At 36.4% G+C, this 14,700-nt stretch overlaps 1 protein-coding gene across 8 annotated transcripts in view; it reads right to left on the reverse strand.

Moving 5' to 3' along the window:
- The window catches only part of STK33 (serine/threonine kinase 33), a 175,020-nt gene that overhangs the window by 38,780 nt on the left and 121,540 nt on the right, over positions 1-14,700 (reverse strand). For all 8 annotated transcript variants that reach the window (XR_009249736.1, XM_058688147.1, XM_058688148.1 and 5 more), the window contains exons 9-11: positions 14,259-14,334; positions 10,094-10,206; positions 9,566-9,651 (exon numbers count right to left, since the gene is read on the reverse strand). Coding sequence is in view for 7 of the 8 variants with exons in the window: in XM_058688147.1 (XP_058544130.1) it covers positions 9,566-9,651; positions 10,094-10,206; positions 14,259-14,334 (275 nt within the window). In the remaining variant the exon portion in view is untranslated. The remainder of the gene's footprint in view (positions 1-9,565; positions 9,652-10,093; positions 10,207-14,258; positions 14,335-14,700) is intronic.

A 14,700-nucleotide genomic window follows, 5' to 3' on the forward strand; every position in this document is an offset into this window, starting at 1 on the left:
ATGTGAGATAGGAAAAATGGATAGGTTATCCATTTTTTTCATATGGATAACCATTTATTCCAGCTCCATTTATTGAACAGTTTCTCTTTTTCCCACCAATCTGCCATATGACCACCGTCATAAAAGTCCCAGGTGTCCGGTTCCATGTATATTTGAAAATATTTGTATAATTCCTTTCATTTGAATGATAATTCAGATGGATACAAAATTCAAAGTTAAAGTTCTTTGTCTTTTTTTTTAAGTTCATTTATTTATTTTGAAAGATATAGAGACAGCACAAGTCGGGGAGGGGCAGAGGGAGAGGGAGACAAGAGAATCCCAAGCAGGCTCTGTACCATCAGCCCAGAGCCTGACGTGGGGCTCGAACTCACCAAATCATGAGATCATGACCTGAACCAAAATCAAGTCTGATGCTTAACGGACTGAGCCACCCAGGTGCCCCAAAGTTCTTTGTCTTTTAATATATTTAGAATATTACTCGACTTATGCTCATATCCAATGTTGCTCCCCAAAAGTAAGATGTCAATGTGATTCTTGCCCTTTTTCATATGATTTGCTATTTCTCTCTGGGAGTTTTTAGAGTTTTTTCTTTGTTTTTGATGTTCTTAAATTTCATTATGCCTCTTTTGTCAGTTCTTCCTTATCTCTCCTATTTAGGATTCTTCCATTTGTTGAAATCTGAAATCTTTCTTTTTTCTTTAATGCCGATTATTTTATCTCTATTATTTCTTTAAAGATTTTCTCCTCCTCCTTTTTCACTTTTCCTGTCAAATTCCTATTATATGAATTTGGGCACTTTTAACTCCACATAACTTTTTCTCTCTCTTTTTTTTTTTTGTACGTTCAATTTGTGTATCTTCCTGCTTCCCTCTGTAAAGTTCTATAATCTGATCATCTAGTTTTTAAATTCATTCTTCAGCTGCACTCATTTCACTATTAATTATATAATTGCATTCTGTATTTCAACTATTATACTTAAGTGGTTCTACTTGGTTCTGTTTTATTATTTCATATACTTGCTTCATATTATTAACATCTTCCCTTATCTCTTTTAGTATGCTCACTTTGTTGATTTTCAAATTTTGGACTGCCTATTCAAAACTCTCCTAATGGTGTCTGAAACTTGGTCTGTGATCTCATCTTCCCCAGGGAATACTTGTCCTTGGGAGGACAGTGTATGGTTCTAAGGCCAAATCCAGGTCCTCAGCCCAGGAGTTTAAGGAAAAGTAGGGGTAAGAACCCTAAGCACCAAAAACATGCCCCCTCCAAGCTAGTCCTCAGTCCAGGGCTTCATCCTTATCAATATTCTCCCAGGAGAAATGACCTTAGGTACCCCTAAAAGTATAACCTTGCATCGCTGACACTTTCCCCCTTCATTTTACTTGACTTTTCCACAGTATTTGACTCTCTTTAGCAGTCCTTTCTTGAAAACTTTTCTGGATTTTTATATTACCCTGGCCTGGTTTTTCTCTTGTCTCTGAGGATCTTATGTTTGTGAACTGCCTTCCAATGTCTAAATTTCCTTTCTCGTCCTTCAGATATTGGCATTCCGTACTCATTCCTCTTGTCTCCTCTCTATATATACTTTCTCTAGATGGCTCTCAGGTCTCTCTCCAGCACACAGCGTTCTGCTAAGCTCTAGCTCCACCTCTCACCCCACCTGCATGGACACATCCACCTCAAGGCACCACAGGCTTTTCAAAGTTTATATGTCCCAAAGTGAAAATCATCTCTTCCCCCACCTCAACTTTCTCACTGTCCCGTATTCTCTATTATCCATCAAATTTCTAAATCAAGAAAATCGTTCACCTCTGTATGCTACCTATCATTCTTCAAGGGGAAATGGGTCAGAAAATGTTGGTTACCTATTTAAAAGTTCTTCCTGACTTTTTTCTTGATAAGAGTACTTTGACTTTTTTTTGTTTGTTTGTTTGTTTGGATATGTCTAGATCAAAAGGATAAGTTATGGGTTTCTTCAGTCTTGGCCATCCCATTCATTTTTGCCAGATACTCATTTCCACATCCTCTCCTAGACCTAGGAATGGCCCGTGTGATTCACTTTGGGCCAGTGAGAAATAATGAGAATTTATCTGGGTGCCATCTTGATAAAGTTTTTTCCTTGGTAAAACTGGAGAAATGTATACTATGTCTTTGTCCCCTTTTTTCCTTCTTGAGATACTGTCATGTGAGAAGGTGATGCTTGGACTGTGGCAGCCATCTTGCTACTGTTGGAGAAAAGTCTTAGGATGAAGGCTGGTCTGGTAAAGATGGAGGCACACAAAAATGGTATAGTGTCTGTGAGTTGTACTGTGCCCAAATGGAGGACTCCAGAAAGCTACTGGCAGCATAAGTGTATCCAAAGAACTGAGAAAGATTAACAAGTTAAAGTGTCAATGTTTTCTAGCCTTGGTAGGCATATTCAATTCTGTGCACCAAAATGTAAGGGAAGGAAAACAACTTGGTGGAGAGGCATAAAGAAAATTAAATGGCTAGAAAGGAAAGCCTGCTAAAACACTGAAATATTAGCAACTACTTGTTAAAAAATAAAATCTTAAAGCCTTAAAAAAATAAATAAAAGTATAACCCACCAGTCCTGGAGCTTGGAGTTCAATGTGTAAGGAGTCAATGCTGAACACCAGTCACTTCCCACCCCTTTTCTTTAGCTTCTCACTCAAAACAGGGCTTTAGTGCTGCTTTGATTTTATTGCTTAAGACCTCTGTGAGGGGACAGGTATCACTGTCCCAAGGCAAAGGAAGAGAAGCAAAATGGGAACTTGGATTTTTTTTGTCTTCCTATTTTAACTTCCTATCCTGGCTCCTGGCTGCCGCCTCACCAATCGTACACACCAGCTCCAAATGAACCCTTTATTTTCCCAAGAATTTCTCATAGTATTCTCTGTAATCTTGTATCATGAGGTTTTTCTCTAAAGTTACTCTAGGTTTAATCTTCAGAGAAGATGCAGTGTTCTGTGCTAATTCAGCATCTTGGGAAGGAACAGAGCCTTTTGGAAGTGGCCTCTCCCTGGGTGGTTTTTGACAATTAACTCAAACAGATTTCAAGAACTGAGTGACACTGCTATGTCAAAACTCCTTCCGGGACACCTGGGTGGCTCAGTCAGTTAAGTGTCTGACTTTGGCTCAGGTCATGATCTTGTGGTTCACGAGTTTGAGCCCTGCATTGGGCTCTGTGATGACAGCTCAGAGCCTGGAATCTGCTTCAGATTCTGTGTCTCCCTCTCCCCCTACCCCTCTCCCACTTGCACTCTGTCTCTCTCTCTTAAAAGTAAATAAACATTTTTAAAAAATTAAACACACACACACACACACACACACACACACTCCTTCCATTCCCATCTACTTATTTATGTAAGGTCCTTGGTGCCTGTATCTTTAAAAACTAAAACAACAATACAATTGGTGCTGAATGCTGTCTCTAACAGTAAGTAATATTCAATCATGGATGAATAAACAGTTTGGGGGAAAAATGCAGCTTTATCCATCCACTAAAGAGATGCATTTCCAATATAATTTTACTTGTGATGCTTAATAATTTTAACAAATTATAATTATGTTCTCTTGATCAATTATGTATTAATAAACATAATGATAAATCATTGTTAAAAATTTTTAAACATTTAAAGGTTTAAAATTTTTAAAACTTAAAATCACAGGGAATAAAAACAAAGTATTAAATATGTATTTGAATCTTTTTTTTTGGAAAATGAGACAAATGATAGGATGATTAATAAAAACCTTTCAAGTAAAAATATATATAAGGATAAAATTCTGTGAAAGAAGTGGAACAGAAATACAAATTCAAAGGAAAGAATGAATAACCTAAGTTTCTGTTATAAAAGAGTTCATAAGTTTTTACAAATGGATAAGATGAATATCCTATACATGTAAAAAACAATATTAGTTTTATTTTTAATTGTCAATATTTGTAAAACATTATAGCCTCTGAAATTAAATTTATGATGAAAAATTTTTAAGCTTGACCTACAAAGATCCTCAGAGATTCATAATTTTTACATATTGTTGGAATGACAATAAAAGTTTGAATATACAATTCCAAAAAATGCCTCATTCTTTTTCCAATCTACGAAACCAGCAATTCTCCTAGACTTTCTCTTTGTCTTACACCACTTTCCCAGTCACCTGAAAAAGGTTTGATTCCTTGTACTCTTTTACCTAACATTCATACTTATTTGAAAAATTGTGCTGATTTTCTTCCCAATGTCTGATTTTTCCCCTCCTCTCTGTTCCATTCTTTTTGCCCAGGTTCCGATCTTCATCATCTCACCCACATCCTATTTCAGTGCTCCAAATGCTGCTTGCCCCAAGCAAACCATACCACGCGCTGTTGCCAGATTATTCTTCCTGAAGTTCTGTCTCGCCAGGAATCCATCTACCAGCCCACTAACTGATGGAGCTGGCCTGTGAGGAGTCTCAGACACTTGGCTACTTGTCCCCGACCTGCTCCAGTGCCCATCCTGTTTCCATTCAGACCCTGATCCTCATTTTATCTCCCCATCAAGATCCTGCTTCTGCCTTTTAGCCAAGTTCCCTCAAGACCTTCAACTCAAATGTATTCCTAGGGCTTTTCCAGCTTCTTACTATCTCAGGCAGGACACTCCATTAGAATAGGCATTCTCCCCTCAGAATCTAGACCACAGACCTCATCCAAGTCCAACCAAACTACCCTACAAGGGTCAGAGGGACAAAGAAGAAACTCACATAGGTTCAGCTGTGATCAGGGTACTTCATTGCCTTCCATTAGCAACCCATTGTCAAATAAACTGAAAATAAAGTCTTCTCCAGGTAAGTCAAGTTCTAGAGCAAAACAGTTCTCACCTGCCTTCATGGCTTAATTTCCCCCTACTTCCCTACATGTCTTCTACGGTTCTAGAAAAGCAGAATTACTACTATATTTCGTATTCTCTGAACATAGTACACATTTTTTTTCTGTCTTTCTAAAGTTCTGTCTTTGTAAAGTTCTTCCTATCTAGAATCCCCTTCCTTCTTACCATGACTGTAACATTAATTTCTACTTTCACCTATTCTTTCAGAGTCAGATCACATATTACCTTCACTTTAAGTAGTTTCCATAATCCGCTAAAGGGAATATTAGCTCTCTTCTTAAAAATCTAGTACTACCACTACATTATATAGCACCACATTACTACATCATATGTTTTATCTTACCATATTATATAATATTATATAGCACTGTTATATAGTACATAAAGAATACATGTTATTATATACTATGTGTAATATACACACACACATACACATTATTATATATTCATTCACTGCCTGTATTTTTGTTTTAAACCCTTTACTAGGTTGTGGGCAACCTGTGGGCAGGGACTGTGCCAGACTCGTCCCTGTGTCCTCCACAGCACATAGTAGGTTTCAATAAATATTTATTGAATTATTAAGTGTATATCAATCATTGCATATTGAATAAATCCCCAAGGCTCCTGCTTAATGGGTTCCTTTGTAACATAATTTTCATAAAAACCTTCATTAAATAGGGCCTCAACATATTCATACACATAAGGTAATTCACAATTTAAGAATAACTAAATATAGTAAAATAAAGGTAAGAATCTTAACATATTGGGATGAAAATATACAGTAGAGAAAAAATGCCCAACAATTAGGCATCAGAAAAGTTTCACTCTCTTACTTAGAGTGTGTATGTTAAGGCTAAAGGTCAAAAGCTGATGATCAAAACCTGGATAACAGCTTGTAAATTAATGAACAAGGGTCTTGTTCACACACTAGAAAAAACATTTTAAAATTAGCCCCCACACTTTGATGACAAGTGCCTTCACAAAGTGTGACCATAAAGCAAAAGTACATTGTATTTTGTGGTAAATTACTCAAGGCGAGAGGCTGCATTCTATTTATCTTTGTACCCCTATAATGGCTGATGGATTAAAATCCAAAGATACTTGTTAAAATCAATAAGGACATTTAAATGACTGCTGTGCCATTTTTAAAAAGCCACCTTGCAAGACTGATGCACTACAACAATAATTTCCTTCATTTCAAAGAGTATACGTTGTTCTCAACTATCTATGACAGCAAGTTAAAACTTTTTTAGACTGGGATTCACGTCCTGTCACAATTTTCTTTCCTTTTTTAAAAGTTCATTTCCCACTTCTTTCCTTCAAGCATTTTATCTGCCAGTCAAATTGAACTTCCTGATTTTACACTTGCTTGCCTCTATACCTCTGGTCATTTGGCAATTTCTTATGTCATTTATCATTTTCTTCCCTGTATTGTATCTTACACATAGCTTGTCTCCCTTACCAGATTCTAAGTTCCTTATATCAAATTATCTATCCTTAATTATATTTTTATATATCTTTATATATCTTCAATTATATTTTATTACCTAGCCTAACATGGTAGGCACACACACACACACACACACACACACACACACACACTCGGTCAAAGGAATTACTGAATGTATGAAGAATACCAACAGGGCTCAGATCTGGAAACTACTTTATGACAAGCCATAGAATAAAATGTTTCCTTAAATTATAGCTGGGTTCTTAAATATAAGTAGGCATTAAAAATACCTTGGAAACGTGTTAAACATGCAAATACTTGGTGTTAGTTATCAGAAGGGGGCTTGAAGGAATACCAAGTGGCAACTGTAATTACCCAATAAGGAGTAAACTTCTGAACCACTGTTGAGAGTAAAGAGGACAGAAAGGAAGAAACAGACACGAGAGGATCCCAGGCACACTCCTGGCAGTAGGAGACATCATCAAACTCTTCCTTTGTAGGAAAAGCATTTCTGGGCTGGTTTTCCTTACATCTAATCTTTGACTTTTGAAATCAGGATGACAAATGTATTTATTTTAAGTTCCATTCACTTAAATGTACATAGAGAAACCATGACTATTTTTCTCAGAATACTTTTCAGATATATACCGTATTTCAAAATGCACAATACATAGGCTGAACCATAAAAACTTTTTATCCAATAAAGCCCTTTGAAAAAATGTCTCTACATGTTAGATATTGCAAAAGATAAGCTCTGCTTATAAAGCAGCCAGGTACTGAGAGAAGTAACGTGTTCTTTTTAGATTATTTCAAACAGAGGATATGAATTATAGGAAGACTTCAAGTAGCTAAGAAGAAAAGAGTCTTTTTGCCTTTCAGAAGTTTATGAAATGCCCATATTCCAAACTTCATACACTGAACTCCTTAGGGTAGTCTGATATAGTACACGCTATCTGTCACTTCTCTACCCATTTGGCAAAGACTACATAGAGACAAATGTTACAGAGGCTCAAAAATGGAGACTTCTGGAAAAATGACCAAAGCCAGAAATAAAGTTGTACTAATTAGAAAACAAATAATTAAATGGCCAAACCCGAATGTTGTGTGATGCTGAAAAGAGATAGATTTCTAAGGCACACCATCTGTTTTACAGTTTTTGATTTTGCTGTACTACAAATCTACTCAGAACAGTTTTGCCATGATCTGGCTGCTAGCTCATTTGCACAATTACTTCAGGCCAGAAAAACTTATTGCACAGAAGCATTTCAGAGATCAACACATTCATAGAAGAGGGCAGATAGAAATCAGCTTTCAGTGAAGACTAGTTTCTGAGCCCTTGAAGGAAAAAAAAAATATTATTCAAAAAAATGATTACAAATTGCCAAAGGAAAATGAGAGAATTGAAAGGAACAGTGATATCACTATAAATTTCTGATACATATCTAAACTGACCTGGGTCACCACCAACCCCTCTGTTGGGCAGTCTAATGGAAACTCATCTCGCCTTGACCTCTCAGCAGCATTTACCTGGGAGCTAAGCTCTCACTTTGTCAATCCTCTCACTTAACTTCTCTGGCACCACTCTCACGATTTTCTCCTCTTCTTACCTGCTATCCCTCCATAGCCCCCACTGCTAGCTGATCCTCTTCTGAATGCTGTAGTGTCTCATGGCAGGGTGCTGGGGCCTCTTCTCTTTTCTATCTGTATCTTCTTACTAATTTATCTCTTCAGCCCGATGACTTTGCATGGCATCTATATACTCATGATTCCCAAACTTCTATCTCCAGCTTGGACTTCCCCAGCTCCACACTCACATATCCAATGATCTATTTAATATTTCCACCTGGATGCTAGGTGTCTCAAGCTTTGCACATCTAATATGGAACTCTTGAGTCACCATCCTCCCCGCAGGAAAAAAAAATCTGGAAGTCATCCTTGACTCCTCCCTTAACCTCTTTCCTCATCTAATCCACCACCAATCCTGTCAATTATACCTAAAAAACATGTCACATGTGTTTCTCTCCAACTCTATTGGTCCAAGCCACCATCACCTTGCGACAATACTACTGCAAGGTACACATATCATGTATCTCCAGTACCTAGCACAGTGTCTAGCAAATAATAGATGTACAATAATTTCTTCATAGATGAATACTGCTTAGCAATATTTCCTATGTGTATTTAGAAATCTCCAATCTCAGTTCTTAAAACATATTCTGAAATACCCACAGGCTTACTCATTTATTGAATCATTCACTCATTCAGCAATTATTAGTTGGTCTAGGCTCAACAACATATTTTGCAGTGTCTTCAAGATGGCAGAAGTTTGTTTCCAGTTTTTATGAAAATCTCTGGAGATGGGCAGTCAAAGGCTGGCATGGCAGCTCTGTGAACTAAGAGCCCTGATTCCTTGCATCTTATTGCTTTGCCATCCTCAGTTTATGGATTCCACTTTATGGTCTAATGTGGCTAGTCAAACAAAGAAGATGGGTATGAGGAATGCCATACTCTTTCCATTTAAGGACATTTCCCAACAATTGCTCCTACTTCGCCCAACATGATAACTAACAAAAACTGGGGATAACTAGCAAAGAAGACCAGATAGCAACGTTTCCAGCTGCAAGTGAGGATCCTCATACCAGAGAATAAAAAGAGAATAAATATTAAGAGGTAAGTAGCTGTTTCTTCCAAGGTTCCTATTGTGACCAGGTAATGTTCTCAGTACAGAAATACAAAGCATGGTAAGATATAGGGTCTATGCTGAAGGCAGTTAGTCTAATGGGGGAAAGCAATATGCAAATGAATAATTACTCAAAATTTCAGGCCAGGTAACAGCCACTGTTAGGAGATCTTGGTTTTTCTAAGTCCCCAAAGATTCCTTCTATCCAAAGAGCTGAAAGAGAAGTGGACAGTTCCAGTGCTTTATGTCACTGAACTGTACAGACTGCCTCAATATTCCAGTTTTCATAACGGGCATTTCTCAGCTCTCTTCTACAGGACTTGATATGGCATGGAGCAAAGCAGAGTTCATTTAAACCTCTGTAAACATATAGAAACTACTGCGGTAATAGTTTTAATAATTTGAAAATATCCATTTGAGAAATGTGTTAAGGTTCAATAATTTCTTTTAACTTGTCATAAGATGAAATTGACTATTTTAAGACTATACATAAATGACAAGGCCAAATTAAAAAAAAAAAAAGCAATGATAGCATGTCAAAAAGAAAAAAAAAGAAGTAATACTATCACTTACTGTTATCCACTGGTTATCTAGAAGTTCCTTAGCTGTGATTCTGTGAGCAGGGTCTACTTTCATAAGTTGTTTCAACACACTTTTAGCTGCAAATAAGGGAAAATCCTGAAAATCTTATTTTAGCTACAATTAATACATTTTCCAGTTTATTTAGAATAAGGTCTATGTGACCTGAGGGAATGACTGCAATTATAAAATAAATATCATCAGTATAAATGGTTAATAAATAATGTTTCACAGGCCTACAGTGAGGTTTTATGGCCTGGATTAGCTGGTTTATGGTCTGTAGTAAAAATGAGCTAGATGATTGGCAATTTCCTCTTCAATTTTTACTATGTATTTTCTGTTTTTGTTGGAAGTTTTGACAACAACAATCACAGTGAAGAGATCACTATTTCTACAAGTAAATAGTGTTTATTTCTACGAGTAAATACAATGATTAAACAGATCTCGAGTATTTGAATTACTGGCCAAGTTTCTTATATTACATATATTTCCTTCAGTAAATAATAACAAATCTATACTTACCGCAATCACTTATGGAATCCCAGATTGGATCTTCAAAATGTAGTTCTCCCTTTCTTATTAGCTCAAATAGCTTCTCTTCTGAGCTTGCCAAAAAGGGTGGTTCTCCACATAATCTACAACAAAGGCAATGATTTTGTTTAGATTTTTAAAAAATAATCAAAATGATGCTATTAAAAATTAACTTTCCATAGGAGTTGGAAATAGTGGTGCTTCAAATTTAAATAAAGGATAGCTAGAGGTGGGTATCTCTCTAGATGTACAAACAGGAGAAAAGGGTTTTTGCAAGATCAGTGCTAGGCCCTCTTTATAGACCTTGAAATCTCCAGATTAGCAAATGACCCAAAGGTGTTCCAGATGGGGGAGAGCTAAGCTTAAATAGGGCCAAGATACAGGAAGGTGTGAGATTTTAAGTATGCAAATAATAGTGGAGGTGAACTTCAACGTGAGAGAGGATAATGTAATGCTTTAAAGGACATAATTCAAACTGAAATTTGAGGAAAATATACTGAGTTTTCAGAGTCCAATGAGAGTTGTATCCATGGCAAAATACTACACAAATGTTAGTAAGAATAAACCAAGAAAAACCCTGGGCTGTACAGGCTCTGAGTCAAAGCCAAAAATACATTAAAATCACCACAACTCTTCAAAACTGGTATACAAAAGGAAGACAACCTGGATGAGGAAAGTCAGATGACGATGATTTGACCTTTCAGTCTAGAATGAAAGCTGAGTTACATAATGATCAACATCAGTAAAAACCATTGGCAATATATATAAAGTCAGCATGGCTTGTTGCACATTCTGTAATACAGGGACTATGTGTCTTCAGACTCTTTTCAAAGGAAGTACTGTACTATATTTTACAAAGAGCACGGCAAGCCTATGCTTCAGTAAGTAATCCAGACCAAAACTATAAGAACTCGTGTAAAAGCTGAGTTCCAATTCTTCATAATATATTCTCAACAAATGTTACCCATCATCTTCACTGTCAGTCCCAACCTCTGAGTACAACCCTATAGACAACAACCAGATTTTGCCAATGACAACCAGACAGGAGCTGAACCTGGGCTCATCACAGAGGCAATACCATATGCCTGTTCTTCAACTCTCAGGATTATATTTTTCCACTTTGTTACTGAAAGAATAAAATGGCATAATTATATTACACTCCGCAAATGCCAGTCTATTGTGTCCATAAGTATAATGATCTCTAAGTTTCCCAGCAATTAGATTTTTACTTTGACTTTTAAAGTTATACTGTGGAGTTCTTTTAAAATCTTCACTATGATCATTTTTGAATAAATCTAAATTTGATAAATAATTCACATGATAATGAGGATGGTGATGATGATTTTGTAGGGAAAGAAGTTGCTTTCATCCTTGAAGTTGATCAACCTAGGCTGGAAAAGAGAACTCTTCATTTATATAGCTTCTTGTTAAAAGACCAGTACTTATCAAGTTGTTCTACAGTCTCTTATTTTAATACTTTTTATTTCTCCAGCTCATTCTGACCCTCCTCTCTCTGATCTTATTTGCCTATTGTTTAGTTTCAAAATGCAATAAAAAAAAAAGCTAGATAAATGGTCTTACGGACAATTACTATCTATTATAACAAGTACAGGCCAGCAAGAGTCCAGCTCATTGAGTCTGTTAACAACCAGTGATATGCACATTCACCAATTTCTTAGCTGCCCCTGCATTGCCCGACTCGCGTGCCACTATAGCTTAAGGGCTACTTTTTAAAAAATTCCACTTTTTTTCTGTCCTTTGCAATTTTACTTACACAAAACGTATCTAATGGTTGGTCAATCAGCAGCATATGAAATTTTATGACAGCAATTTTCTGCACATCCAGAAAAGGGAATCCAAGACATGAAAAATGCCTCTTGAAGCCTTTCTATTATTTTCTGTTGCCTTCATAGGAATCACAACAGCAGAGGATAGTACCCATGAAGAGTGTTTATGTTAATTTCACCTTGAGGAAGTACGTTATCATTGTCCAATTAAGCAGAAATGAATCAGGGGTAACTGATAAACAAGAAAATAACCCCCCTGGAGAAGGTAATATGTTTGTGCCCTTGGTGAAAGAAATTATCTATAAGAACACTGGCTCAGGCAAATTAATGAATAGGCACTGATTAGCTAAGTAAGAGTCTAGTGTAAAGAAAAAAATATGTCATTATGATGATATGCAGTCATGCTCTGAAGCAGAAAAATTCAAATTATATCTTTAAGAAGGAGAAAAAATTTAAGATATGTAATACACTATCACTTTCTTTAACAACAAATTCAAACTAAGAAGGCAGCAAATACCACATGAATTGTGTAATAATAGATTACATATATTATGTTTGACTTGTCTAGAAATTCTTACAAGTATAAAACACTAATTTAAAATAGTTATATTTTTAATTAAAAATTATGGCTCAGAATTTTTATGGTATGATTGTAATCAGCACAAAACAATGATCAAAAACTTTGTGAATATGTTTATACTTCATGCAATCTGAGCAGTGATGTGTGTTGATCATCTGAGTTACAGCTACAATCACATCTTCCAATTTCTGCTGCCTGTGTATTCCATTTCACAGAACTGTGAAAATGTAACTACTGTGATGTCAATATTTAGAAATGATCTGGAAGAGGTAGTATACAGTGAAATCTTCAATATGACCATAAAACTAATGTTGCATCAGCATAAAAATGTTCATACTCACCAAGAGGCAGAACAATGGCCACTAACTTTTCAGAACACCTCTTACATAATTCGCTTTAATTCAATTTAACAAACAGATATTGAGCACTGACTACATACCTACCATTGTACCAGATACTAGGGATGCAAAGATGAATAAGATCTCTTCCTTCATGGAATTTAGAGTAAAGAAAACAAAAACAGAAAACAAAAACATACTCTAACAATTATATTCCAATAGTTTTAAAAAGTGCTATGAGAACACAGGAAAGTGAACACTTCCATCAAATGTACACGTGTGCAAACTTTCCTGATGAAATGTTATCGTTTTTCTTTCAGTGTTGTTGTTTTGCGTGCATTTTTGTATGTTGCCTTAACCCCTCTTTGGAGTGTAGGAATGTATATACATAATGAATGCAGTAGCTCTGCTGGGGTAGATGGTAGGAGTTAGGGAAACAGAAGGTGTTCATGTTTGAGCTGGAGGACCCAGGAGAAAGGTTAGTAGAGAAGTAAAAGAACATTCTAAGTAGAAGAAACTGCATGAGCAAAGACCCAGAGACATGTGATACACGGTATGTGAATCAGAAAGAGTGGCCTGAGTGGCTATAGCATAGGGTAGGTGCATGGGAATGCACATCTAGCCCAAGACTGGAAAGACATTCTGGAGCCAGATCATGAAAAACTTGCCTTTATGCCGCGCTGGGATGCTCTGACGTTTTTCTATAACAAGGGAGAATTATCAGAGGTTGTGAATCAGAAAAGTAGTACCATCAGATTTGAAAATTAGAAAGTCCTGACAGCAATGTGAAGGATGAACTAGGGAGGGAGACCGGGGGCAGGAAGAACAGTCAGCAAGACAATGTAATATTCTAGAAGGTGGATCATAAGGAGAAGTGATACAAGTGAAGAGAAACCAAAGAATTTCCTTTTCAAAGGAAAAATGAACAGGACATGGGGTTTGATTGACTCCTGAGAGTGAGAAAGAAACAGTGATGTTTTCGGTAGCAGTAAGAAGATTAGGAACTATGGAATACTCTCTGGATCCCGGGATGAACCTCTGTCTAGTTAGTGTCCACTCCTCACATATGCCCTGTTCATAGGACAGCTAAGTGCCAGGTACCAGTACCTGTCTCTACCTGATGAATCTCTTCAGAAAATACAAAGAAGCTTTCTGGTTTGTAGCAAAGGATCAGGGAGGTGTTAAGCAAGAGTTCACTCAGATCATGTCACGTATTCTAGCATTTATAGGTCAACGAAAAGCAAACCTGTATGTTATAAATTTATAGTATTAAAAAAATATCTAATGGATGTAGCTAACAACTAATAAGAGAGCTTTCAGAAGTACTTCCCAATTGTTTTTTCAGTCATTTTTTAAAACCTATATTGTTGAATCTTCATTTAAAATCTATATAATTCTACTGTTAGGGACTATCCATTCATTTTAAACCGTACCTTTAGCAGGCTACTTACAGAATGTACATTATGACACCTATGCTCCAAATGTCACACTGCTGGCTATAGTCGTGGGCATTGATAACTTCAGGGGCTGCCAAATAAGCAGAAATGAAATAATATTAATAATACAATAAATGAAGTTTAAATGCTTAAACACAAAGCATGAAAAATGTGCTGATGTGTTGTAATTTATTCCCCCACAGGGAAAAAGAGAACCAACAGCAGATGTTAAATGAATAATGTACAGGCCTTAACAATTGATGTCACTGTACCCTCACTCCTGTCATTTAGCTTCTAATGGAACGATGGCATAAACTGTGTAACTAAATGTACTACTCTTCGTTTCTTTGAAATTGTTAAGAAATGATTTTGCAAAGACTGTGTAAGTTATAGAAGACAACAATATCTCAGTTCCTTTCCAAAAATAGAATTGAATACGTGCCTGAAGTGGATATAA

This window comes from Neofelis nebulosa, chromosome 10 (genome assembly GCF_028018385.1).
Source record: "Neofelis nebulosa isolate mNeoNeb1 chromosome 10, mNeoNeb1.pri, whole genome shotgun sequence".
In the NCBI taxonomy this organism is placed as follows: Eukaryota; Metazoa; Chordata; class Mammalia; order Carnivora; family Felidae; genus Neofelis; species Neofelis nebulosa.